The sequence below is a fragment of the Diplotaxodon limnothrissa genome, linkage group LG7 (assembly GCF_057381915.1).
Source record: "Diplotaxodon limnothrissa isolate DT_005_m linkage group LG7, D_limnothrissa_male_GT1.1, whole genome shotgun sequence".
Taxonomy (NCBI): Eukaryota; Metazoa; Chordata; class Actinopteri; order Cichliformes; family Cichlidae; genus Diplotaxodon; species Diplotaxodon limnothrissa.
In genome coordinates this window covers 26,893,475-26,920,508 of record NC_140602.1, presented here as the reverse complement: position 1 = coordinate 26,920,508, position 27,034 = coordinate 26,893,475, and the positions used below count along the sequence as shown (strand labels likewise).

At 40.9% G+C, this 27,034-nt stretch overlaps 1 protein-coding gene across 1 annotated transcript; it reads right to left on the bottom strand.

The window, feature by feature from the left end:
- Nucleotides 1–1,749: 1,749 nt before the first annotated feature.
- LOC146628392 (sodium- and chloride-dependent GABA transporter 3-like) lies at nucleotides 1,750–27,034 on the bottom strand. The gene is made up of 14 exons (XM_085359501.1): nucleotides 26,899–27,034; nucleotides 25,355–25,489; nucleotides 24,720–24,857; nucleotides 22,562–22,673; nucleotides 22,312–22,444; nucleotides 19,952–20,086; nucleotides 19,658–19,761; nucleotides 17,757–17,881; nucleotides 17,519–17,631; nucleotides 15,509–15,646; nucleotides 15,307–15,409; nucleotides 6,634–6,734; nucleotides 3,589–3,759; nucleotides 1,750–1,851 (listed from the first exon to the last, which is right to left on the bottom strand). The coding sequence occupies exons 1-14, from the start codon at nucleotides 27,032–27,034 to the stop codon at nucleotides 1,750–1,752; spliced, it is 1,746 nt and encodes a 581-aa protein (XP_085215627.1).

Genomic DNA, 27,034 nt, shown 5'->3' with positions numbered 1-27,034 from the left:
AACTTACAATATAAAGACCATTGAGGCAAATGTTGGCACAATATAAATAAAATTGAACTGAATAGAATTAAATTCAACTGTTACTTTTGTTATGTCTTCTGAACTAAATGTTGAACTCTCATTGTTGTGAGGAAGTGCAACTTAAGACCGGTGAGCATGAAGACTGGGAGAGTGGAAACTGGCCATCCATTGGTTCACAGTGGGAGTGGTTTATCTGATGAGATTGGAGCCACCTAGGTATGCCTATAATCTTTTGCATGCATGTACACGTCTCTGCACATGGTATGTGCAGCACCACATTCTGCTGGCCCCTAGGTTGAAGTCAGAGCGGTTCAGTGACATAAGAAGAGGCAGCAGTAGCTGAGACACCTCAAGAGAATTTGCTGCAGAAACTATTTTTCACTAAAAAAAAAAATATGCCAATTAAATATTTACTGGGCTGGTATTTCTCATCTCTGTGAACTAGACAAAGATTCAGGAATGTAAATTAATTGATGTTAAGGTAAATCCACTTCCAGTGTTCTAATGTGTAATAAGTAGGGATGGGTACCGGTATGGCACCGGTTCTGACATAAACGGAAAAGCAAGACCGAAAAGCAACGCACATTTCAGTGCTTTATTTTTTCCTGAGATGTGATACACTTTAGATTCTAGCCAATCATTTTACCTTTGAAAGCATAGTAGGCAGGTCCAGGTACGTACGTTCTTTTAGAGCAGAGCTACAGATTAAAAATGTCCAAGGCGAAGCGGTCACAAGTCTGGCTGTACTTCACAGCAAAAGATGCAAACAGCAGCCTGCAACAAGTGCTTTAAGCTGATACTATGATACTGTCAAAGGAGGTAACTCCTCAAATCCGATGAAACACCTGGCGACGCATAACGTTTTTTTAAAAGCCGAGAAATGCGCCGTATTTGATAGCTTGCTGCGAGACCTCACACCGAGCACATCTACTGCGGGTGGGTTGCCTGTTATGCAACATCCCCCAAAAACATGAAGAGTAGAGTCCTGGCCCCTAGCCCTGCCAGTGTAGCTGAAATGATGACGGATGATGATGGCAGCAGCAGCCGTTCTTCTCTGCGTGAGTAGCTTAATGTTGTTCGTGTGTAATTTACGTTGAGTAGGCTAACCACGTTATTACATTAATGCATGTAAGGTGAACTAGCAAACATCATCATAGCTACATGCGGCTGTCTTCTTGTTTGATGGCAGATGCTCCCTTCACCCTGGCCAAAAAGGCTAAAATGACCAAAGAAAAAGTGGAAAACAGTTAAACATGAGAGGTTTTTGGACAAAGTTTGTGTTTTTTCCATCGATTAAGCACTGCTTCCAGCCAAGAGTGATGCCATAAATCCCCTATAGCTGCAGAAAAGGCTAACATTGTTATCTTTTTACAAAAAAACAGCTGAACATGAGAGGTTTTTGGACCAATTTTGTGTTCTCCATTCTTTAAGCACCAGTTTGAGCACCGTTTAAGCACCGGCACTGTTTCAAAAGTACCGGTTTGGTACTGGTATCGGATAAAACCTAAACGATACCCATCCCTAGTAATAAGTGCCAAAAAGACAGTCATCAGACTTTCCCCTCATTATTAAAGAAGGCGCTGCAAGTGCTATTACAAGGGTAAATGACCAAGACGCAGATTTATCTGAGCACTCAAATGTCAAAGCTTTATTTTCTAGTAATATTTATTAAGTAAAGAATATGAATACATAGATTAATATGTTGTCCATCAGAAATACTCTCTCTACTCAGATCTCAGTAAGTGACACTGCTTTAATCTCTAATTCATTTTGGATATCTTCTGGTCTCACCGTGGGGGCATCAACAGGGCTCCAGATATCGATCACAAGCTGTTGGGGAAAATAAAAATGACAACCAGACAAAGAGAAAGATGGTCAAAGAGATGTAAAATATAGAAAACGATGTTGATTTCTGGCAGGACAAGCATGAAAACAATGAAGCAGGTGAAGCTCACTGATGAAAACTGTCAGTGATGGCATGAACATGGAAGCAGACTGTGACCCTGGAGGGGAGGGAGATACAGAAATGGGAACCATCCATTATTAACTGGGTGCAATTATGGAAATGTCAAAGCAAATGCTTTCATACTCTTACTGGGGACTCAAGCCAATCTTTAGATTTTAAGTCACACTGTCTTATTGACAAGGACCGAAGCACTGATCTTTCAATTCAATTTTTCAATTCAATGTTATTTATATGCGCAACAACAACAGTTGCCTGAACAACACGTTCTCCCGCCTAGGGAGTGAGAATGGTCTGGCCTGAAACAACATGCTCTATCTTCTGAGCCAAAGCCACCTGAGAAGGCACTGCTCAGTGAAAGTGTGCAAAATGGCTACAGCATGAAAGCCCAGGCAGTATTTGTCTCAAGCTGGTACTTTGTTGTGCACAAATCCTGTGTTAGATGTCAGATTTTGCATCCAGTTTTGTATTTGTAAAGTTCCATAAATAAGAAAAGGCTGTAAATGGCAATTGGTTCTTAAACTTTTCTACTCTACCTGAGCACAACAGGGCCAACAAGCACTTGTCTCATTCACCAATTCACACAAGCACTTTTTTCTATGCTTTTTCTACACATGGGCTTTCTATCTAACATTCACACACATTCACACTCTAATGGATGCATTGGGGAGCAACTTGGACTTAGTATCTTGCCCAAGAATATTTAGCATGCAGACCAGAGGAGCCAGGGATTGAACCAGCAACCTTACATGTAGTAGATGATCTACAACCCGACCCTAACCCCAGCTATAAGCTTTAAATTAGCAGTTTGCATCACAGGGGCTGTGATGGACAGGTTCAGTTTTCAGTGTTAAACTGAGGCACACCATGGTGGCAACATAAGTATTGTTTTAAAGCATATTTGTGCACTAAATCATACTTGTTATTAACCTCTGGCTCTCTTCCACAGCATGTCTTTATCCTGTTTTCCTTCTCTCACCCAAACCAGTCGCAGCAGATGGCCCCGCCCCTCCCTGAGCCTGGTTCTGCCGGAGGTTTCTTCCTGTTAAAGGGGGAGTTTTTCCTTCCCACTGTCGCCAAAGTGAATGCTCATTGGGGCTCGCATGATTGTTGGGTTTTTCTCTGTGTGTGTTACTGTTGGATCTACCTTACAATATAAAGCGCCTTGAGGCGACTGTTGTTGTGGTTTGGCGCTATATAAATAAAATTTAATTTAATTGTTTATTTTTTAATCATAAAACGTATTTGACATTATACAACAGATTAATGAGTACAGAGGGATCAGAACTAGAACTTGCTTTAGAAGACACCAATTTTTATGACTTCTTGAACATTAAAGTAATCCACTGTCAGTTGTTAATTGTCGTAGGCTGTGGCATCACTTCAAAGTGATAAATCACACTGGGCCCCTTCTTCCTTTGAGCAAGTCACAATGAATACCTGCACCCATTAAATGAAATGATTTGCTAGTGATTATGCCTTTTTCCTCAAATGTGACTTTGGACAGAGATGTTATCAGAAGGTTTTTCTTTTATTAGTTTATGTTGAAAGTTTCATAAATATATCGCCGGAAAGAAAAGTCAGAATTGTATCAGTGCTGTTACCTTTCTGAGGGGGTCCTTGCTGAGGCAGATCTTGCTAACAGCCCAGATGGGTGCTACAACCACAGAGGAGAGGGCCATGACCCAGCCCAGATGGTAGGCCCAGTTTGGGTACATGTAGCCTTCGTTGGATGTCAGGGGCTGGTAGTCCAGAAAGAAGCCGACGAAGCAAACCTTTAAGGAAGTAATAGAAGAATAAACAGGCAGCACTAATATCATCAAGCATATGAACAGATAGTATAGAAGAATTGTTTCCTTAGCAACCAACATGTGCAACTTTTCATTCAGAAATGACACTGTTTTTAATCATGATTTTTCCTTTACTTCTTTATCTTTTAATTAAATGTTCTTTCGTTTTTAACATGCTACTATACTAGTTGTATGCATGCAGTCATATGGTTCTCCATCTTAAATGTTAAGCCTGAGGACAAGATGACTTTGGGCCTCTGAGCAACAGTCAGTCACCATCTTCTGACATCATCTCTGCCTCACGAGTAGCTTGATATTAAGAATGTGACAATTGTAGTTCCTCTCCTGAAAATCTCTGTGTGGTGGCTCTTGATGCTCTGTCACCAGCCCTCTCGGCTGCGATCCTTCCTGTGTTTTGTACACCTTTTCCTAATATACTTTCCCTTTCCAGTCAAATTTCCATGAATACAGCAAACTGTGAACAGCCAGCATTTTTAGCACTGATCTTCTGGGGTTTACCCTGCTCTGTGTGCTGGACAGAGAGAAACATGCTATACATGCTGTTTGAACACCAATTTACTCAAAGTCAAAATGTAATGTTCTAATATAATGAAATAGTGAGTTCCTGATTTTTATTAGCTATGAGCCCAAATCATCAAAATGAAACATTCAAGACACAAATGGTCCTTTTTTTGAATGTTACAAGCTGGCTTATCAGTTCCATCATTCTTTGTCTTATCTCCAGGTTTACAGCTGCTGGTGAACAGCAGCTCTTGTGTTGCTCGTGCAGCAAATCCACAAAAAGTCTCACGTGTTCTTTATACAAATTCTACTTAAATTACAAATATAATATTATATTTTGTCTATTACCCTGCAATGTGTTATACACTGAACTGATCCAAAGGCAATCTGTTAGGATGCCTGGGTCGTTGACCCAGTGTTTTGAGTTTATTATATTATTTATCATTTCTGGTCTTTGTTAGAGTTCTGTCTTATGGTTTATGTCTCTGTGTAATCCTCAGTTGCTACATCCCCGTGTCCAGTCAGTGTCTGTGTCTGCCCTGGTCCCACGTCTCTGTTCCCTCTGTTGTAGTGCCTGCCTGTGAGTCTGTGTCTGTAAGCTCAGTCTGTGTTATGTTTCCTGTTTTACTTTGAAAGTCCGTGTCTTATGTAAATGCGTCTGGTTTTGCTTTCTTTGTCTCATTAGGCCTGATTTGCCCCAGCTGTGTTTCCATCCTGTTACCTATTCCCTGATTGCTCCCTCTGTGTATTTAACCCTTTAGAGCTGGTCGGAGCGGGCACGCTCTGTTTTACTTAACTATTTTTAAATCCCTGTAGCACTGCAACCACGTAAGGTAGCGCAATAATTTTTTTTGCATATGAAACCGGAGGAGTTGTACTTACATCTTATGCCATCAGCTTGTCCTAGGTCACCGTTTCCTTCCACATATAGCTTTGCAAAAACTGCATAAAAAGCACTTGCAGCAGCAAAAACATAATATTCCAGAAACAGGCTTTGCCGATCCATCAGCTGTTCATAACACTTCCTACGTCCATCAGCGTGAACTATCGCATGTCCGCCATGACCTGCCCGAAACCGGAAGTGACGTCATTTTGCGTAAATGTAGTTTTTTACCATCAGGGCCTCATGAGCCTATACTTGTTTTAAAAGTTATGTTTGACTTTATGACTTTCTGTGTCGTTTCTGGGATGCTTAGGACTCAAATTGCACTGCTGGAAATAATTTATTTTGATGCACATGCTGCTTTTTTGCAAATTTGCACTATAATATTTATTTTCGTTTTTCCTGTAGTATATGAAAATTGGTGTATTTCAAAAATAAAACTATGAAGACACTTAAAATAAATTTCCTGTGGTAGGAAACTAGTTTGTGCAACTTTTTTGAGGGATAAGCCTCTTAAGTTTCTTTAACTAGAAATATATGTTAAAAAAAACCAAAACGATTTTAATTTTTTTTGTAGTTTATTGCGTTTTTTTTGCAATTTATGTAATTACTATGCACTTAATGCATACATATTATTAAAATTTGGGCTATAATGGTTGTACTGATGTTTCGAGTTCATGTTCCGCCTCCGAGTGTCTGCACATTGGGTCCTCCTACTACCACTCCTGCCTGCACACAGCCTACACTTAACACAATCTATGTTACCGGGATTAAAATTTTCACAATCTAGGTTCCAGCACTAAAAGAAAATCATTACTGGACAATATGTGCCAGTTAGAAACACCACATTTGGACAAACCTCAGACATGATTGTTTTGATAACAATAAAATCTGTAGAAACACCAACCAAACCAAAATTATTTGATTTGCTTTACTCATTTTCACATCACATGCCGACAGTTATTGCATAAAACTGCACAGCTGAGGTCCACTGTGGGAGTGCAAATTTTGGCTTCCAGCTATTTATAGCATTGTTGAGACAACAGAGGGTAGTACATGAGATTTGTAATCAGTCCTAACTTCTCTGAGACACAAACTAGACATGTTTCCTAAGTTCATCAATGGCACAAAATCAAATTCTTCCTGACTGGCAGCGTTGGGGCCATCTTCATCTTCACAGCTGTTGCCACTAAAACCTTTAAATGAACTACAACTCAAAGCAGCTGAACCTCTGTCTAATGATGTAGCACTGCTCAGTGAACAATGCAAACAGACACACTCCTGGACCATGTTGTCTAGTATACAGGCACTGTGCAATAAACCATGGCTAGATCACCCTTAAAACGACAGGCTTTGCCTTCTGTAACATCTATCCTGAATCAGCTGCAAATAAATGTTTTAATAAGTAGCTTAAAAAATGTCACTCCTGCAGATCTTAACAATGTGTAACTCACCACAGAGATCAGGGGGGTGAAGTAACGCCAGCACAGCTTGAAGAATACCGATGGCCTGTGTCCTGTCATATCTTCAACTACATCGCACATCCGTTCAGCCCCTGAATGACGTACAAAACAATTCTTAAACTAAACTTTAATTCTTTAAAACTTTTACAAGTAAGAGCATGTATTGGAATTATGACAGTGAAACTAAAAGTAAATTTATCAAAAAGGATCCTTTTGCAGTTTCCCTTATGCAGTTTTGCTGTATGTTAAAGCAATTGTAGAGAAATGTATTGGTATAACATATTACATTATATCATATTATATTATATTACCTACCAAAGGACTTTATGTACAGTTAGGTCCAAAGGTTTTGGACAGTAACACGTTGTTTTATTTTGTGTTTTCCTCTGTATGCAAACACTGTGGACTGTAAGTCAAACAAGATGTGATTGAAGAAGTGCAAACTTAATTTAACTAATTTGAATTGACTCTTTAGGATTTGCTGCCATTTGTATACAAAGCCCAGTTACGTTCAAAGGTTCCAAAATACAACCCCCAAGTCCAAAAAAGTTGGAAGTCTGTGTAAAATGAAAAAAAAAAGAATGCAATGATTCCTTATCATTCATTCATTCCTTGAGATTTTTACATGTGTTGAGGAAGTAACCTTGACTTTTCTCGTTTCCTTCAGTTCCTTGTCAACTTCTCACCTGGTTTTATTACAACCCCGGAAGATTATGTTTGCACAGCTCCCTTAAATAAGGCAGCCTCTATTAAACCTATTTCACTCTGCCCTGCTGACATTGTGTGTTCTCTCTGACTCCCTGAGTATAAATCTGTGGAGCTGAGGATCTCCTCCTGTGCCCTTTCATTAACTCCCATTATTTACTGTTTAACCAATAGACCTTTAAAAACTGTCTGCTGCTCTTTGCTTCTGCTCACTGGGAATGTTATTTGTCTCATTATCACAAGTACAATAGTAAAAGCTTGATAGCATAAGAGTCTGGGTGCTGAATTGGCCTGCATGCAGTTCAGACCTCTGACTTAATAAAAACATTTGGAGCATCATGAAATGAAAACTAACAAAGAAGGGCCATGACTGTAGAGACGCTACAATCCTCTATCAGCAGCAGTCCTCTAATAAAAGTGCAGCAGCTGCTCTCCTCAGTTTAAACATGTTTTCAGTATTCTGTTGTGAGTTAAATGTGGGCTTATGAGATTTTTAGGTGCAAACTTTCTGGAACACTGTGTAAATAGAAAGAGACCAAATTGTGTTTCCTCACTTGAAATACTCCATTAGATCTTTATTGTGGACAACATCAGTTGCTGTTTTTGGGTTTAGATGAGGTGACAAAAGGCAAAAATGAACAAAAAGAAAAATTGTTTTTTAATTTCTTACTATGTGCTATTATTTTAATTGCATGTTTTTTCTTTTTCTTGAGGAATATCCCACTTATTTACCTTGAGAAACTTTTGGGTTGCTCTCTTTGCTCAGTGTTGCAGCATTAGTCTAAATGTGAGCAGAGTACAGGCCTCCAACAGTTCATCCTGCTGCTTCTATCAGGAGCCACATCACCAACAAACACCAGTGACCCACTTCCACTGGCAGCCATACACCCCCTTCCATAACAATGCCTCATGAGTGTTGTTGCCTTGGTTAAATGTTGTGAAAACATTTTTCTTGTCTGTCAGTTACGCACGTTCTTTTGATCCAGTGAAAAAGGAAGACTGTTTATAATACTGGCTATACTTCTTAAACAGTTAATACAGTGCTTTTGTTAACCCCCTTGAGTTAAAGATGAAAATCTGCACTTCAATCACATCTTGATTGCTTGATTTAAAATCCACCACAGTGGAGTACAAAGACGCAATATCACAAAAACTGCATCACTGTTCAAAAATATGTGGTCTTGACTATAACAGGCTCCTTGATGCAGTTCATGAGCCTTTAAAGGTTTGAAATAAGAATTATTAATAAATGTTTTCAGTACCAAAGCCTTCTTTAGGTTCTGTAAACGAACTATAGCTTTAGATTGACCACACTGACATGACAGTGGTATTTAATTTTTACTCTCACTCTCAAAATCAGAATATGTTTGTCCCCAAAAGAAAGATTCTCCTAAACTATAATTTAAAGCCAAAAACCTCAGTGAAGACTGAGGTGTTTAATTTAATGCTAACTCTGGTTACCTATTTACAATTTAAATCCAGCCCTTTGTGTATTTTCTGCCTCCTGATAACTGAAGGAAATTGCCGTCCCGGGTTTCCTCCGTGGCGTGAGCGATAAGCAGAGTTCTGTCCTTTCCTTATAAGATTCCTAATTATTTAAAGTAACACTCAGGTATGCCATTCAGCGTGTTAGTACGAGCTCGGGAGCAGCTTGGGAGAACAAGAAAACAGAGACTGCTTTAGGTTGCCTTCCCAATCGACTCAAAGGTTTATTTGATACACAGCAGTTTATATAGATGAAAAAAAAGGTTCGTGTGTCAGCAAGTTCTCAGTTCAAACCAGTACAGACCAAATAAGGAAACGTCTTCCTGCCTTGTGAGCAAAGAAGTATCCTGTGTGTAGTTTATCAGTTCAGCTATAATTTATGATCATCCCAGCAAAATACACTCCTAGACATAAAATACAGAGTTCTTTCATTAGTGAATTCTGAAACAAACCACCTAGCCTTTAACGAGCCTTTTCCAGGAGATAAGGAAAAAGGGAGGATGGGAGTAAGGAAGTGGTCTCATCTCTGTGGTGTTTTCGACCTTGAGGTACCAGCTTGTGAGTCTTACACCTTAATTCTTGGGTCACAGAGAAAGAGAAAAACAACTAGTAGATGGGCCTTATTGAGTAACAGAGTTTTCCTGCATAATGTCACTATAAAACAATATCCAGTAAATGCTACCATGGTACTAAAATACCTAACAGTTCCCCTCTTTTATTATTTTTAAAAATAATAACTCAAATAGAAAGGAAAAATCACAAATGTAATAACATAATATAAAAAGCAAATCATAAAATGTAATAGTTCACAACCTAATGTTCAATATACACATCAGGAACATCATTGGTAACATCTGGCACATCCTCAGGATCAATTTGTGCTAATTGCAAATACATTGAAGTGGCTGTACTGGTAGCTATATGGGTTATCATTGAAAATGTGGCTTGCAGAAATGTGAACATGGTTCCAGTTTACAATACAAAATAGCAAAGAGAAATCCTAAGGTTAATGCGATAGATATGATAAATAACCTAAATATATAAGACAATATATAAGAAAAACAGTTCTTCAGTCGTCTCCTGGCCTGGTCCCAGGTTCGAGAGACATAGAATAAGCGTCGTATGATGACAATGGGCATTTCATTTTCTCCATTATCAGGATGGAATGAGTCTGGCTTTATCAGGTTAGACATCATGTGGTACTTTTGGCTTTCTGTTCCTGCTGGATGTTTGAGTACCTTGTTGTGGCTCTTTCAGGCGTTGTGTGTTAATCAGTGATTGTGTGTGTGCACTGGATCCGGGCGCTGGCTCGCCTGAGATGTCATCTACCCGTGTGTTTTTATTTGCTCTAGTTCCGGGCGCTGGCTCGCCGGAGATGTCGTCTGCTTGATCCGACGCCTGAGATGGTCCGATTGGGCTGGTCTTAACCCTGCTGGCATGAATCCACTGAGGTTGTCCGTCTGTGAGGATGCTGGTTCTTCGTCACTGCCAGTACAGTCTGGGGCTGGAACACGCGCGGCCTCCCAGAGAGTCCTTGGTTTTAGTGGCTTCTCCAACATGCGTCTCCTTGTCTCCACTGGTGGAACTGTGGAGGGGAAAGGCTGAGAGAGACAAACTTTCTGATAGTTATTATTCAGTTTTTCTACCAGGTTGTGAACATCAGTGGACAATGCAATATACATCACCTTCTACTAGCGGTGCCCCTCTGGAAGCTGACCATGGTGTTGGAAATAGTCTTATTTCAAATGGAAATAATTTGGTTACTGCAGATTGAGTCATTCTAATCTCACACAGGACTTGAGTAAGTAATTTGACCCAGGTCATTAAAGTTTTAGCACACTTTTGAATTACTTCTAATGTGAATGAAGATCCTCTATCACTGTTAATCTGGTGAGGTATTCCGAATCTGGGTATTATTTCATTGCTCAACTTTTGACAGACTACTTCTGCAGTTTCTTTTGAGGTTGGATAAGCTTCTACTCATTTACTAAATTGATCCACTATTACCAGTAAGTACTTGATGCTTCCTTGCGCTGGCATATGTGTAAAATCAATTTGTAATGTATGAAATGGAAAATCTGGTTGTGGTAAATGCTGATGTTTCGCTTTTGATTTTCCTACATTAGTTCGTGCACATGTTAGACAGGTTGCTAATATGCGTTTTACTGCGTGTGATGTTTTCTCAATTACAAATCTTAATTTTATTGCCCCTATTACCCCTCTTTGTCCGACATGACTCACACAGTGAAAATGTCGGGCAAGGACTGGCATCAGGGAATATGGGAGGGCAATCAAACCCTTAAGATTTTGTATAAGCCATCTCTGTCATCTAAGGTACAGTCATTATTCTCCCAATAGGTATAATCACATGCAGAGGCTTGCTCTTGTATTAATTTTAAATCAACATTTGTTTCTAAATAGTCTGGGAGTGTAACAAGTGGCAGCTGTAGGGGCACAGATAATACTTCCTGCGGAGGTGGGAGCTGTGATGCAGCTGCAGCCTTGGCTGTCACGTCTGCTAAGGCATTACCTGTTGCTTCGTCTGTGTCAGCTGTACTGTGTCCTTTCGTTTTTACAACTGCAACGGCCGATGGTAGCTGTATAGCCTGAAAAAGTCTTTGAACAAGATCAGAATTAGCAATTTATTTTCCATCAGCAGATCTAAATCCTCTCTGTCTCCACAATGTGCCAAAGTCATGCACAACGCCAAATGCATAGCGGCTGTCTGTGTAAATCGTCACATGCTTATCCAAATTTAGCTCACAGGCGCGTATTAAAGCCATGAGCTCTGCTTTTTGTGCTGAGTGAAATGGTAATGAGTGAGCCTCTAGTATGATGTCAGGCAATGTCACCACTGAATAGCCACAAAGAAATGAGTTGTCATTCGGCCTTGAACAGGACCCGTCCACATAAACCGTGGCTGAGTCTGAGATAGGTGTTTGCTCTAAATCTGGACGTGGTGCTGTGGATTCCTGTATACGTGTCATGCAGTCATGATCGTCAAGCCTGTCCGAGCCATCCTGTCGGTCAGAAGAACACAGCATAGGATCAATAAATGTGCTGGCGAATTGGGTGTGCTGCTCGCTTTTATGGTGAGATTTGCATATGTTGTGTAGTTATGTTTGCTAGAATGGTCGTGACCTGGTGATTGGTGTGTAGAATAGTGTCATGTGAGAGTGTGAGCTTCTCGCAGTCCCTTATCATGATAGAGCAAGCTGCTACTGCCCTCAGGCAGGCCGGCATTCCTGAACAATTCAGGCAGCACCTTTGAGTGGCGGAGGTCAGCACTCCCTGTAATGCATTGAAAGAGGCAGTCATTTCTGTGGATCACAGTATTCGAGGAGGCTTGTCTTTTTTACAACAGTCACGCAGAATGTGGTCATGAAAAGAACAGTCTGGTATCCACTGTCTGCAATAGTTCACCATGCCCAGGAAGGACAACATTTCCTTCTGTGTAGTGGGACGAGGGACAGAGGTCACAGCTTTGACCCTGTCTGCAGTCATGGAACGTTTTCCGTGAGACAGTGTGAATCCCAAATATTGAACATAAATCTGACAGTACTGCATTTTCTTTGCTGATGCTTTGTGGCCAGTCTTTTGGATGTGCTGGAGAATCATGTGTGTAGCAGTTTGACATAGTTTTTCACTTTCAGCACAGAGGAGGAGGTCATCCACATGTGGATCAGGGTGCAGCCCTGGAGGAGTGAAGCACCATTGAGAAAGCAGCAGAGCTGTCTATCATGCCTTGGGGCAAACGAGTCCAAGTGTACTGCTTATTTCTATGTGTGAATGCAAATAACGGCTGTGTGTCTTACTGAGAAAAAGGAGCGGAGCATAAATCCACCACGGTAAAATGTGTATGCAATGCATGTCAATATGCTGTGAACATCTGAAACGAGAGGTGGCAGAGGAATGTTGACTGCATTAATTTGCCTTAAGTCTTGTATGAAACGCCATACGCCAGGTTTGTTAGGCTTTGGCACAGGATTGACAGGAGTGTGGGCTTTATTGCTCCTGTAGTCAATAAATCTCCTATGATGACATCTAGAGCTGCGGCTTTTTCCGTGGAAAGGGGACATTGCCTGACATATACTCGCTTTTTGTTTTTTAGCTGTGCGTGATAAGGTATGCAGTCAATAAATCCTATATCATTCTCACTTCTTGACCACAATGTCATATTCTGGTATTCAGCTGGCAATGTAACTGCAGAAATAGTACAGTGGATAGGGTAGGTTAGATCTATGTGACGACATTTTTCGTAACCTATGTCTGAGTTATGTAACAAAATCACTGTTTGACCTTCACTTGTGTGAGCAGTTATCATGTTGTTGAACAGTGTGAGAGAAACAAAAGTGTGGCTCCCAGTCATGGGATTACCTGTTAGTGGCGTCTGTACACGTTTTTTTTTTTTTGGCACAGTGTGTGACATAGAGTACCGGACAAAAAGGATGTTGAGTTCATTCTCTGCTGAGGGTCCAGCTGACACAGAGGATGTTCCTTCTCCATCATGTCGGTACATAGGGCAGAGAAAACATAAGCTGTTATCAGTGTCAGCAAACATTTCACCCTTTATGTTAAATTAAATACACAAATTCATTTTTGCTTTGGGTGTCTGCGGCTGCTGGAAAACTGAAAAACACATCTCTCTACTTTTATCCTTCCGTCCTCTGAAACTTCCTTGCTGTGCTGGCATACATTAGTTTCTCACTTTCCTCTGAGCCTTCTACATCAAAATTCAACATTATCTTAACACTTTTAGCTTTCGTGGTAGTATCTGCACTGGCCTTCAGTTTTACTGACCTGTTTTCTGGCGATAATCGTTCGGGATAGGGCTCCGAAAAGAAATTAGAATGCATTGTACTCACAGTCCGTAAGTTGTAAACAAAGTCAGTCACATAAGCACTCCCGCATGTTCTGGATACGTGATCATGGACGTCTTCACCGATTCGCGGACGTAGGTTACACGTAACCGGAAATGGGAGTTATACTGAGCCGTTATTTGAGACTTTAAATTTAATTAATTTTTTTGGTTTTACAGGTACTTTAGATTTTTTATCGGACCTGTCTGTGGTCTTTGAATAATTCTGACCCATGTTCAGTGATTTCCAGAGGGGTTTACACGCTAGGAGGATTTATGTTAGTATTTCGCTGCGGCACAGCTGAGGTTACTTTAAATTTATTGCTAGCAATTTTTTGTTTGTGTGAGCAACTCTCACTTAGCGAGCAACTTCTCGCTTAACGAGCAACTTCTCGTAAAACAACAGGCAACTTCCTGTGTCTTTCTGCTTTTAATTTACTGCTTTTAACCCTTGTATGGTAATCGGGTCTGTGAGACCCGTTCAACTTCTCCCTGTGTCACTCTTTGGTGAGCAACTTCTCACTTAACGAGAAGTATTTAAGACAACAGGCAACTTCCTGTGTCACTCTTTGGTGAGCAACTTCTCACTTAACGAGAAGTATTTAAGACAACAGGCAGCTTCCTGTGTCACTCTTTTGAGTGAGCAACTTAAACAAAATTAAAATATTCAAGACAACAGGCAACTTCCTGTGTCCACCAACACCACACAAGGGTTAATCTACTTTATTCGGGGACTGAGGAAGTCAGTCAGTGTATCTCTCTGGATCACTAAGTGAAACTTCGTCAGCATATCCCGTTTTTTTTATGGATCGATCACTGAGAGAGGTATAATATGGTCTCTATATAAATATGAAAGACGCATATTTACCTTCTGTCAGCGGATCCCACTTCTGACACCAAAATTGAAGGAAATTGCCGTCCCGGGTTTCCTCCGTGGCGTGAGCGATAAGCAGAGTTCTGTCCTTTCCTTATAAGATTCCTAATTATTTAAAGTAACACTCAGGTATGCCATTCAGCGTGTTAGTACGAGCTCGGGAGCAGCTTGGGAGAACAAGAAAACAGAGACTGCTTTAGGTTGCCTTCCCAATCGACTCAAAGGTTTATTTGATACACAGCAGTTTATATAGATGAAAAAAAAGGTTCGTGTGTCAGCAAGTTCTCAGTTCAAACCAGTACAGACCAAATAAGGAAACGTCTTCCTGCCTTGTGAGCAAAGAAGTATCCTGTGTGTAGTTTATCAGTTCAGCTATAATTTATGATCATCCCAGCAAAATACACTCCTAGACATAAAATACAGAGTTCTTTCATTAGTGAATTCTGAAACAAACCACCTAGCCTTTAACGAGCCTTTTCCAGGAGATAAGGAAAAAGGGAGGATGGGAGTAAGGAAGTGGTCTCATCTCTGTGGTGTTTTCGACCTTGAGGTACCAGCTTGTGAGTCTTACACCTTAATTCTTGGGTCACAGAGAAAGAGAAAAACAACTAGTAGATGGGCCTTATTGAGTAACAGAGTTTTCCTGCATAATGTCACTATAAAACAATATCCAGTAAATGCTACCATGGTACTAAAATACCTAACAATAACAAAGGCTAATAGCGAGGAATTCAGGACTTACCGAAGCCCCAGCCAACAGCCCCACATTGGAGCAGACCCACGAATAATATACACGCTCCATTAGCAGCATAGTGGTCGGTTAGCTGGAACAGATAGACTCCTCCCTGGACAACAGACCACAGTGACATAGTGTACATATACACTGAAAGGTGTATTTCGACTCCTATGTAAATCTGTTGCATGTTAGCTGTCCTGTGCCGTACCTGAGTGGTGAGGGAGATCTGTATGATGAAGCAGACTAAGCAGAAGACTATGAGGAAGACTTCTCTGCGCCAAGGTCTGCGCATCTGTCCTGGGAACATGTCAATCACTGATGATGTTATAGTCTCCAAGCCTGTAAACTAGCACACACACACAGGGTTGAAAAAAAAAACATTATAAATGACAATGAAGGAGAATAAAGTCAAGGATGGTTTTTCTTCTTTATGGGTCAAGACAACAATGAAAGAGAATACAGTTTAGATCCACGGGCATGAGAGCCATGGTAATTTGGGGCTTTTAATCATTTCTTGAGCTTTTGTTTTTCCAGGATCGAATGATTGTACAGCATACATCTTTAATGACTTCAAAGATTCATTTTGGATTTTCTTTAATGCACACTGAGTCAAAAGTATACATATACATACATCCCTACTAATATTTAATGAAATGTCCCTTAGCATGTTGCACCATGTTCAGGTCCTTTTGCTCGCCATCAGCAAGCTTCTGTCATAATGCTGGCTGGATATTCAATCACTCTTCTTTTCTTCACACTTGTAAACACGAGGTCTTACTTTAGTAGTGGAAGAGAAATGACGAATGATACCAGAAGGTTTCAGGTGAAGGAGCCCTACATGCTTAAAAATGCCCACAAAAATGATGGTGTTTAACAAACACTCAGCTAATTACAGCACTGGGAAGCTGCTGAGCTCAGATGCATGGTAACAACATCTCAACAGAACACTACTGGTGTCTGAACTACAGAAGTCATATTGTGTCTGTATGGCACCTCCTAAACTCAGCTGTCATTCCTCTCAACCCTGTTACTACAGAAGGATTTCGGATTTGTATGGATACTGTCTGAACTGCATTGGAACAAGAAAAATTAAATACATGTGCATCCACTGTCACAAGCTCTGACAGTAAACCACAGTTCAGTTTGTATATTGTTGCATTATCAGTTCTGGACAAAATAATAAGAGAGAGACCAAAGTGTTTCATTTCTAAGGTTTTAGGTATCAGAACATAGGAAAAGTTATCCGGTGCTTGACGGGAATCGAAATAACATAAATACAACCTCAGAAGAACGACACAGCATGAAACACAGTGTAATAATTTATTTAACAAAAACTAAGTGGACCCCATAACAAGTTAGCTTTTGGAACATCTTTGGCAATTGAAGTAATTTTTTTTTTTACGTATGACTTTATTAGTCTCAGATCGTTGTGGACGAATTCTGGCCCAGTCTTTTTACAGCAGTGAGGTCAGCTCATTGAGGTTTACATTCATTTATGCAAAAGTGTCTTAAAGTCCAACCACTGGTTAGGGGCAAGGTGCTCCGTTTTGTTTTTGTTGAACTGATAATTACATGGTATAATCTCTAAAAATCTTGCTCATGATAATTTTAGATCCTGGTAAGGACCAGATAATATTGCCTGGTTCTGCCGGAGGTTTCTTCCTGTTAAAAGGGAGTTTTTCCTTCCCACTGTCGCCAAAGTGCTTGCTCATAGGGGATCATTCGATTGTTGGGTTTTTCTCTGTATGTATTATTGTAGGGCCTACCTTACAATATAAAGCGCCTTGAGGCGACTGTTGTTGTGATTTGGCGCTTTATAAATAAAATTGAATTGAATTGACTTGAACAATTTTTTTGTGTCCTGATACATAAAACCTTTTTTAGACCCTTTGCCACATGTCTTCCTCTTTCTGCCTCCTTTCCTGTCAAGTCTTCACTGTACTTATCTAATCAAGCCAGAAAAGGGCCCTTTTTTAAAGTATCCATTTAGTTTACTATGACAACTAAATATGTAGGTAGAATAAGAGGGTGAGGAAAAAAAATCAAACAGGATTTTTAGGAGTTTCATAAGTCAGTGTGATGTTATGAAGTGCTCTTTAAGTGGTGTCATTATTCAAACAAGAAAATCCTGAGTAGCAAAGTATGAGCAGCGGTGACAAGTCTTGGTAAGTTAAACAAAAAGATTTTGGGGGAATAGCATGTGAGAGTTTTACCTTACCACTGTATCAATCCCCAACAAAATGAGCATTAAGAAGAAGCATGCTGCCCACAGCTGAGGAACTGGCATCATGGCTGCAGCCTGAGGAAATGCAATGAATGCCAGCCCAGGGCCTGGGAGCACATGAGAGTCATTCACATATCTGTCGCCTCTGTTTGACTTGTATCATATCGTTTGCAACAAATTTGTGACAGTTAAGATAAAATACAAAATTTCTAAATACAAAAGCTTCTCCTACCTGATTCCACCACCATGTTAATAGGAATTCCCTGTTTATAGGCCATGAAGCCCAGAGCTGAGAAAACCGTGAACCCGGCAACAAAGCTGGTGGTACTATTCAGCGCACACAACCACAGACTGTCCCTGAGCACGCACACACACACACACACACACACACACACACACACACACACACACACACACACACACACACACACACACAGTGTAAGAGTATTTGATGACAGTGGTCACTTCACTGTCCCTCAAAAAAAGGGACAGGTTGACGCTTCCTACAGTGTAGCAATCCATAAGCGTCTGTGAGTTGAGAAGCAGCTGCTGGAGAGGAATGTTGTCCCATTCTTGTCTGATACAGCATCCTTTCTGTTCAGCAATCCTGGCTCTGCTTTGTCCTGTTTTTATTTAGAGATGCTCTAAATGTTTTCAGCTGGTCAAAAGTGTGGACTGCAGGCAGGCCAGTTCTACTATCAAGCCATTGTGTTGGAATAGCAGCATTATGCAGTTTATTATTGCATTGCTGAAATATGCACAGTCTTCTCTGAAGAAGACTTGACCTGGACGGTAGCATGATATACACCTACATCTCATTTGTCTTTCTATGTACAACATGAACTGTATTGAAACCCAGATTCTGTGCAGCAAAGCATTTGCCGAAGGTAACATTAAGTGCGGTGCTCATGTAGTGAACCACTGGCTCCGTTTATGGTCACTGGACTCTGGAGCAGTGCTACCATGTTCCAACAAACATCACTGCTGGGCTCGTCTTTTCTTCTTTCCAAAACCATTAGAATTTTGTCTCTAGCTTAAACATTAACTGAGTTACAGTCATTCGAAGAACGCTTGTGGAATGGGCCCGTCGGCAGCTTGTGGTACACATTATTTACTTGTAACTAGGGATGGGTACCGGTGTCCGGTGCCATCATGGCACCGGTTCTGACATAAACGGTAGTAACCAGACCGAAAAGCAGCGCACATTTCGGTGCTTTATTTCGGTGCTTTTTTTTCCTGAGCTGTGATACACTTTAGATTCTAGCCAATCATTTTACGTTTCCGAGGATAGTAGGCGGGGCCAGGTACGTACGTTCTGTTAGAGCAGAGCTACAGATTAAAAATGCCCAAGGCGAAGCGGTCAAAAGTCTGGCTGTACTTCACAGCAAAATATGCAAACTCAGCAGCAACAAGTGCTTTAAGCTGATACTGTGATACTGTCAAAGGAGGCAACACCTCAAATCCGATGAAACACCTGGAGACGCATAGCGTTTTTTTAAAAGCCGAGAAATGCGCCGTATTTGATAGCTTGCTGCGAGACCTCACACCGAGCACATCTACTGCGGGTGGGTTGCCTGTTATGCAACATCCCCCAAAAACACGAAGAGGAGAGTCCTGGCCCCTAGCCCTGCCAGTGTAGCAGAAATGATGACGGATGATGGTGGCAGCAGCCGTTCTTCTCTGCGTGAGTAGCTAATTTACGTTGAGTAGGCTAACCACGTTATTACATTAATGCATGTAAGGTGAACTAGCAAACACCATCATAGTTACATGCGGCTGTCTTCTTGTTTGATGGCAGATACTCCCTTCACCCTGGCTAAAAAGGCTAAAATGACCAAAGAAAAAGTGGAAAACAGTTAAACATGAGAGGTTTTTGGACAAAGTTTGTGTTTTTTCCATTGTTTAAGCACTGCTTCCAGCCAAGAGTGATACCATATATGCCCCATAGCTGCAGAAAAGGCTAACATTGTTATCTTTTTACAAAAAACAGCTGAACATGAGAGGTTTTTGGACCAATTTTGTGTTCTCCATTCTTTAAGCACCGGTTTGAGCACCGTTTGAGCACCGGCACCGTTTCAAAAGTACCGATTTGGCACCGGTATCGGATAAAACCTAAACGATACCCATCCCTACTTGTAACAGTTGTTGTGTTTTCTGTTGTAGCTGCCCAGTGTGATCAAGCTCCCTGATGAAACACCATACGAGAAGAGGACCTGAGCACAAGCATCCATCCAGACCTGATTAAAGATTAGAAAACACGTAAAGTCATCAGTACTATATCATGCAGTCACAGAGATGTTATTACTTTGCAGCACAACCGATCGCAAGTAAAAGGTTTAACTTTCCAGGATTAAAGCATTATACAATAAAACAATAAAAGTCCTTTCACAAATGCCGTATCTCGAACAAGTTCAAAGGTTTCCCCACCTGAAGCTCTGCCAGACGAGAAGGATCTGGATACAGGTAGTAGACCACGCCCTCCCAGGCACCTGGCAGTGTCAATCCCCTGACCAGCAGGATGGCCAACATCACATAAGGGAAAACAGCTGTGAAATACACCACCTGAAAGCAAACAGAAATCATTTTGTTTGGCAGAATGAGGAAATATCCTGTAGTATTTCATTTTCCCGCTTGTATCAACATTATTTTTATTCATTTGTTGAGTCATTTGTTTTTTGTTTTTTCTGTTTCCATATATTAACTGTAGAGACCTGGAGTCTGCACACAGTTTCCAGTCTCCTAACTCCCTGTTTGTTTCCTTTTTTTGTATGATACTCTCAACAATAGCAATACACTATCTCAGTCTGCTTCAAAGTTCAAGAGCAATGACCACAATCTCCCAATATGTATAAACAGGAGCAAAGAGTGTGAATGTTAGACAGAAATCACTTAGGATGTTTATCGATTACAGCAAGTCATCCAGGTCCTGAAGCAGCAAGCAGCCCCAGACCATCACACTACCACCGCCATGTTTAACTGTTGGTACGATGTTCTTTTAATGAAATGCTGTGTTAGTTTTATGTCACATGTAACAGAGTCAAACCTTTCAAAAAAGTTCAGCTTCTGTCTCATGAGTCCACAGAATATTTTCCCAAAAGTCAGTCACCAAGTTATTTTTTGGCAAATGAGCCTTTGTGTTCTTTTTGGTCAGCGGTGGTTTCTTCTTGGATTTCTCCCATGGATCCATTTCCCCCAGTCTCTTTCTTACTGTTGAATCATGAACTCTGACCTTAACTGAGACAAGTGAAGCCTGCAGTTTTTCAGATGTTTTTGTGGGTTCTTTTTTGACCTCCCAAATGAGCCTTCATTGTGCTCTTGAGGTAATTTTGGATGGAAGGCAGCTCCTGGGAAGATTCACCACTGTTCCAAGTTTTCTCAGTATTCGGTTAATTGGTTTCACCATGGTAACTAAGGCCTTAGCAATGGCTTTGTAAACTTTTTCCAGACTTATAGATGTCAGTGTCTGTGAGCTCAGGTGTTTCTTAGATTGTGGCATGATGCGTTGGTTTTGGAGATTTTTTATAGTCTATGTCATTTTATCAAACAGGTGATTCATCGGGCGTGGGAATAATCAGAACGAGCGGGGCACAATAACTTTTCCACACAGGGCCAGGTAGGTTTGAGAGCTTTTTCCCCTTTAATAAATGAAATAATCATTTATACACTGCATTTTCTATTTACTCTGGTTATCTTTGTCTAATAATAAGACTTGTTTGATGATCTGAAAGATTGATTTATTTATTGTTACATCCATAGTCATGTCAATAATACCACCATTGACAAGACACTACACTACGGGTGAACAAAAAGATGAAGCACCTGCTGAGGGACTAGATTCTGGATTTTGGGAGAGGAATGTCGTCCCGTTCTTGTCTTATACAGGAGTCTAGCTGCTCAGCATTCTTGAGTCCACTTTGTAATGTTTGTTTTTCTTTTGTGAGGAAATGTTTTTAGTTGGTGAAAGGTCTGGACTGCCGGCAGGCGAGTTCAACACCCAGGCTCTTCTGCTACAAAGTCATGCTGGTGTAGTAGATGCCACACACAGTTTAGTATTGTCTTGCTGCTCAGAACAATGCAGCGTCCATGTTTTCCAAAAAGAATTTCCGTTTAGAATTCGTCTGACCACAGAACAGTTTTCCACTTCTCTTCAGTCCATTTTAAATCAACTTTAACAGAGAGAAGATAACAGGGTGTCTGGATCATGTTCACAGTGCATTGTTTGACACGAAACACAACGGGCGTGTCAGGAGGTGGAGCAGGTCATCTACTAATTGGAAAATGGATGGTCTGATTCCCAGATACTCTGGTCTATATACAAGTATCCTTGCTACAGATATACCAATATCCTAGATACTGAACCCCAAGTTGCTCTCCGATAAGTTTATCAGTGTGAATATTAAATAGAAAGCACTTCTTTAAAAATGCTTGTATGTGAAAAAGGGATGTTGTATAAAGCACTCTGAGTGCTCAAATAGAGTAGAAAACGCTATATAGAAAACATTTACCACAATCCTAGAGAGTGAGAGGCCATGAAAGTGAAAATCTTCCACTCCTTGGGAGCGGAGGAGTACCAATGGCCAATTTATAAGAACAAGATGGTTTGAAACCTGTTACGATGTTGGTTTGGATACAGTGGCATTGACAAAAAGACAGGAGGACATCTGGACAACTCCCAGTGAAAATCGTATGTATGTATCTCAAATGGCTCTTCTCTGTTTTCTTCCTCTGACAAACTTTGCCCATTCTGCAGAAAATTTTCATAGTATAGGTTTTTCATCTTTACAGACCTTTCCTGCTGAGCGGACGCCTTTCCAGATGCTGAAGTAGCAGGCCACCCAGCAGGCCAGGAGGCAAAGCAGCACCTCCCATTTTACTGCACCAGGCTCCTCTATTCCTGCGGATATGGACAACACTTGTCTCCTGTGGAGAGTAAACAGAGATGGTTAGCTATGCATAAATATTTAACAAGAACATAGTGTAGTTCTGGTTAAATGAGCTGCAATGTAATGTGAAAAAAAGTAAAAATAGCTGACTCACTCCCAGAACTCTGAGACTGAAGATTTTGTGAGATTTCCCAGTTTCCAGTCTATTGTCGCGTTGCCACTGTGTACTGCAGTCTGGTTTGCAGAGGTGATGTCCACACATCTATCTGTGGACATCAGTTCAGAGATGTAATGGTTAGTTCCTCTGTTTGAATGTAACATTGGTGAATAAAAGAGTGATGGGTGTTTTTGAATCTGGACAAAACAACAAAAACCATATATTTGTTTGTTTCAAGACACTGGCTGCAACACAGCGCAAATATGTATTTATATTCACATCAAACTTAAGGAATCAGTTACAAGTGATTGAAATGTAATGTGAAGTATCCACTTCAATCCATAAGTATTTGGACAGCGACAAAGTCTTTTGCCTTTGTACATGGCTGCTGTTAAATCAAACAAGATTGGAGGGCAGATTTTAAACTCTTCCCAAGAGATACTTTGACAAAAGTTCTGTAAGAGCTAGGCATCGAACCATCGGCCTTCTGACAACCTGCTCTTTCTCCACAGCAGCAGCCACCCAAAAAACCCCTATAATCAGTGAATTAGTGCAACATTTAGTTGAATCTGAACAGAGGATATCTGGTGATGTCTATTTTGACCCTGCTGTCCTTGACAGTAATCAAAGTGTTTACAAGGTGTAAAGGTTTACGCCTTGTTGTAAACCCTCCAGGTTTACAGCATGGTGTGCCGGTGCATTCCTACTTTTTAAGAATGTATACGAGTGGGTCACTACTGAAGGTTAGGTTTGTTTTGGTTGCTCAGCCTAATGCTGGCCTCATTGACTTGTGTCAGCATCCCTTTTCTCGTTTTGAGAGTGCCAGTGAACAGCTACCAAACGCCAGTTCAACTCCTGGAATCAGTGCCAGAAACAATTAATGTGATTCTTCCGTTAAAACCTGTGAATTAAAGCTGAAAGTCTGCACTTTAATCGTGTCTTGACACTTTGATTTAAAATCCACAGTGGTGGTGTACAGAGGCTAAATTGTAGAAATACCAACCATTTAACAATGCACTGCTTAAGCAGCTATACATACATCACTCAGTCATAACATTATGGCCACCTGCCTGATACTGTTTTGGTTGCTCTTTTATTGTCAAGCAGCTCTGACCTGGAGTCCCCCTGATGGTGTGTTGTGGTATGTGCACCAAGAGGTTAGCAACAGATCCTTTAAGTCCTCTAAGTAGCAAGATGATTTGGGTATTTTGGAGGGATTTTAGCAATTTAACACTTCAAACTCTTTGTTGTGCTCCTCAGACTGTTCCTGAGCCATTTTTTGCTTTGTGACAGGGCGCCTTATCCCGCTGAATGAGACCACAGCCATCAGGGAGTACTGTTTCCATCAAAGGCTGTATGGGGTCTGCAACACTGCTTGGGTAGGTGGTTCGTATCAAGGTCAAATGTTGTCAAAGATTCCCGAGGTAAGCGAGGCAGATGCACCTGGCCATCCACTTGATGTAAAAGAAATTGTAATTCATCAGACCATGCAACCTTCTACCATTGCTCTGTGGTCCAGTTCTAATGCAGACTTGTGCCCATTGTTGGTGCTTTAAGTGGTGGACAGGGGTCAGTATGGGCGCCCAGACTGGTCTGCAGCTATGCAGCCTCATACACAACAAACTGTGATGCTCTGTGTTTTCTGACACCTTTCTGTGAGAACTAGAATTAACTTTTTGGGTGCAGTTTGACCTGCCAGCTTTCACTCCTCTCATGCATCAGTGAGCCTTGGCCACCCGTGATCCTGTCACTGATTCACTACTGTTCCTTTCCAGGCAGATTTTTTTTTCTGCTTCTAACGTGTTTACTTTGAGGAAAAAATTCTGCTCTTTAACATATCCCACCATATGCCACGATGAAGAGATAATCAGTGTTATTCACTTTACCTGTCAGAGTATTATGCCTGATCAATGTTTAGCCTTAAATCAGCCCTCTAAAGCTGCCTGCACCATTCTGAGAGGATGCATTATGCTGACCCGATTAAAGTCCAATCTAACAGCTCAGTTTGCTAACACATTCAAACAGCATTGAAGCATTGAGACTTGTTCTGTGGTGAAAGGTATAGCTTGAGCATATAAATAGGCTAGCTGTTTTCCTAGCTGTAGAGTTTGGGAGGGCATGTCAGAAAAAAAGGTGCCTGGAAAAATCATCTGACCTGTGTTCCAGGAATTGTTGCAGGTAGCCCAGGGCAGAGGGTCTCGGAAACAGTAAACAAGATAGAGAAGGGCCCAGGCCAAAACAATGCTGTAGACCCTGGAATATAGCTGGATCATGATGATAGAATAACCAGCTCCTGAAGAGAGAACGCATCCAAAAAACTAAATAAATAAATCAGTTTAAGCAGTAATATGACGGAGCACTGATATAGCTAAAAACAACAACAACATGTCAATGTTAAGCAAAATAAGAAGTAAATATGGCAGCTACATCTGCAAGTCGTAAGCCAGTGAAAGCAGGTTAAAAAATCTAGATGAAGCATATAGTATATAAATTATTGTTCAAAACCACTGTCACAAATATTTTTTGCTTATTACCACAGCCTGCAGAGAAAACTGGGACTAAGCCTCATTCTTTAATAAGTAAATGTGTTACAGCATTCATCAGTTTTATTAACACATGGCTGGTCTGGCTCAAAAAAACAAAACAAACAAACAAACTCTATTTTGCCTAAATTAACCCTAAGCTTTTTTTTGCTTTTAATATTTTTAATCTGAATTCCCATCACATACAGAACATTTTAAGATCCTCTGGATTTGTAAGTAAATATTTAAACAGAAATGATCTCATTACCCTGTGCCAGCGGGCAGAGCTTGGTCCAGCAGGTGATAGTGCCCTCCTGTGTGTACTGACCAATCACAGTTTCCAGGAGGAAGAGTGGCATGCCACACAGTACAGCAAAGAAAAGGTAAGGCAACAAGAAGGCACCTACACACACACGAACACATCAGAGACGATGAAAAAAGACAGATAACAAAAATCAAGGCAGTGCTGAAGGCAGTTAGCAAACTACTGGAGCTGCAAAACGGTGCAATGAAGAACAGAGTGCCCACGAAATTCAACAAGCTGTCCATTTCTGAGGCCTTAGAAACTGCCATACAGCCGAGAGACAGAAGGAGAATAAACTGTAGGCTGTACTCCACTGAACCATCCAAGGTGTACTCTCAGTGGTGAGGGAACAATATGAGAACAGCCCCACCGTGGCTGGAAATGGAGCAATGCTGTATGAGCATCTGGGAGAAGGACACAACCCATGACAACAATGCTCAGTGGCTAGTAGATCTAAGAGAAGACCACAGCAACCTCTCTGAACAGGGTCCAGTAAGCATCACAGTGGCAGACATCCAAGAACAGGTCTCCAGTATGAAGAGTTGGACAGCATCAGGCCCCGACATGATTCATATCTACTGGCTAAAAAAGCTGACTGCACTCCATGAGTGTATGGCAGCACAAATGAACCAGCTGCTAACCCATGAGCAGACCCAGAATGGATAACTGAAGGCCGAACAGTCCGGGTCCCCAAGGACCTCCAGAAAGGACCTGTCCCAGCTAACTACCAGCCAATAACCTGCCTCAGTACCACATGGAAGCTCCTGCCAGGCATCATAGCGGCTAAGATGAACAGGCGCATGGCTCAAGTTAATACTGAATGTGGAAAACTGCTTTTCATTTCTATTCTCAGACCACAGTGCTATCAAAAATGACTTCTATAGTCATTGTCGTTCAGTTCAAATCCTTTTGTGTTTTCTCTGCCTGTTTAAATCGGTTTGCCCTTTATATCTAGATTTTGTATCCTTAATCGATACAATTCTATATTTTTCAGTTTTATTGTGTTTGTGTTACCATATCTATTTTGTTGTTTACAGTGTTTCTTTTAATTGCCCATACCTTTTTCATGTCATTTTAAATACTATGGCTTTCTGCCATAAGGTCTTGTAAGTTTATATATTATATTGAAGTTTGTTCCCCAGTGGCAGGTAGCTCACACATCGGCCCTGACACTTTCCACATGACTGGGTAGCATTAGCAAATTATAACCAACAGCCTGTGTTGTTCATGTTTTTTGACCAAAAAAATAAATCATTTTCTCTTGTTTGTTGTAATTGGAGTGAAGATCTAAGATTGGTGTGATTGTTTTTTTAAGTGGGCTGGAGCACTGTTGACTTTGGGAATGGCTGATATAACACATTGATCTGGAGTTAATTTCAAATAATACACATTTTATTTGTTACCACAATATGAAGATTTTCTCTTCTTTCCTGCTCATTTATTCATTGTAGATATAAGAAAAGCACACGCAGGCAAACAGAGGGTTATGCTCATCTGTACATACTCACCTCCACCATTCTTGTAGCAAAGGTAAGGGAATCTCCACACATTGCCCAGGCCCACCACATTGCCAGCAGATGCCAGGATATATTCTCTTTTCTTACTCCAGTGTTCCCTCTTTTCCACATTGCTCTGCATGTCCAT

Bases quoted from the DNA above. Each gene is read 5' to 3' on its own strand.
- LOC146628392 (XM_085359501.1), bottom strand. From the start codon at position 27,034: ATGGACATGCAGAGCAATGTGGAAAAGAGGGAACACTGGAGTAAGAAA. The intron at 22,674-24,719 runs GTCAGATGATTT...TGATGTCCACAG, and splicing joins CAACAATTCCTGGAACACAG to ATAGATGTGTGGACATCACC. The intron at 17,882-19,657 runs GTAGGGATGGGT...GTGCGTGCTCAG, and splicing joins AAACACAACAACTGTTACAA to GGACAGTCTGTGGTTGTGTG.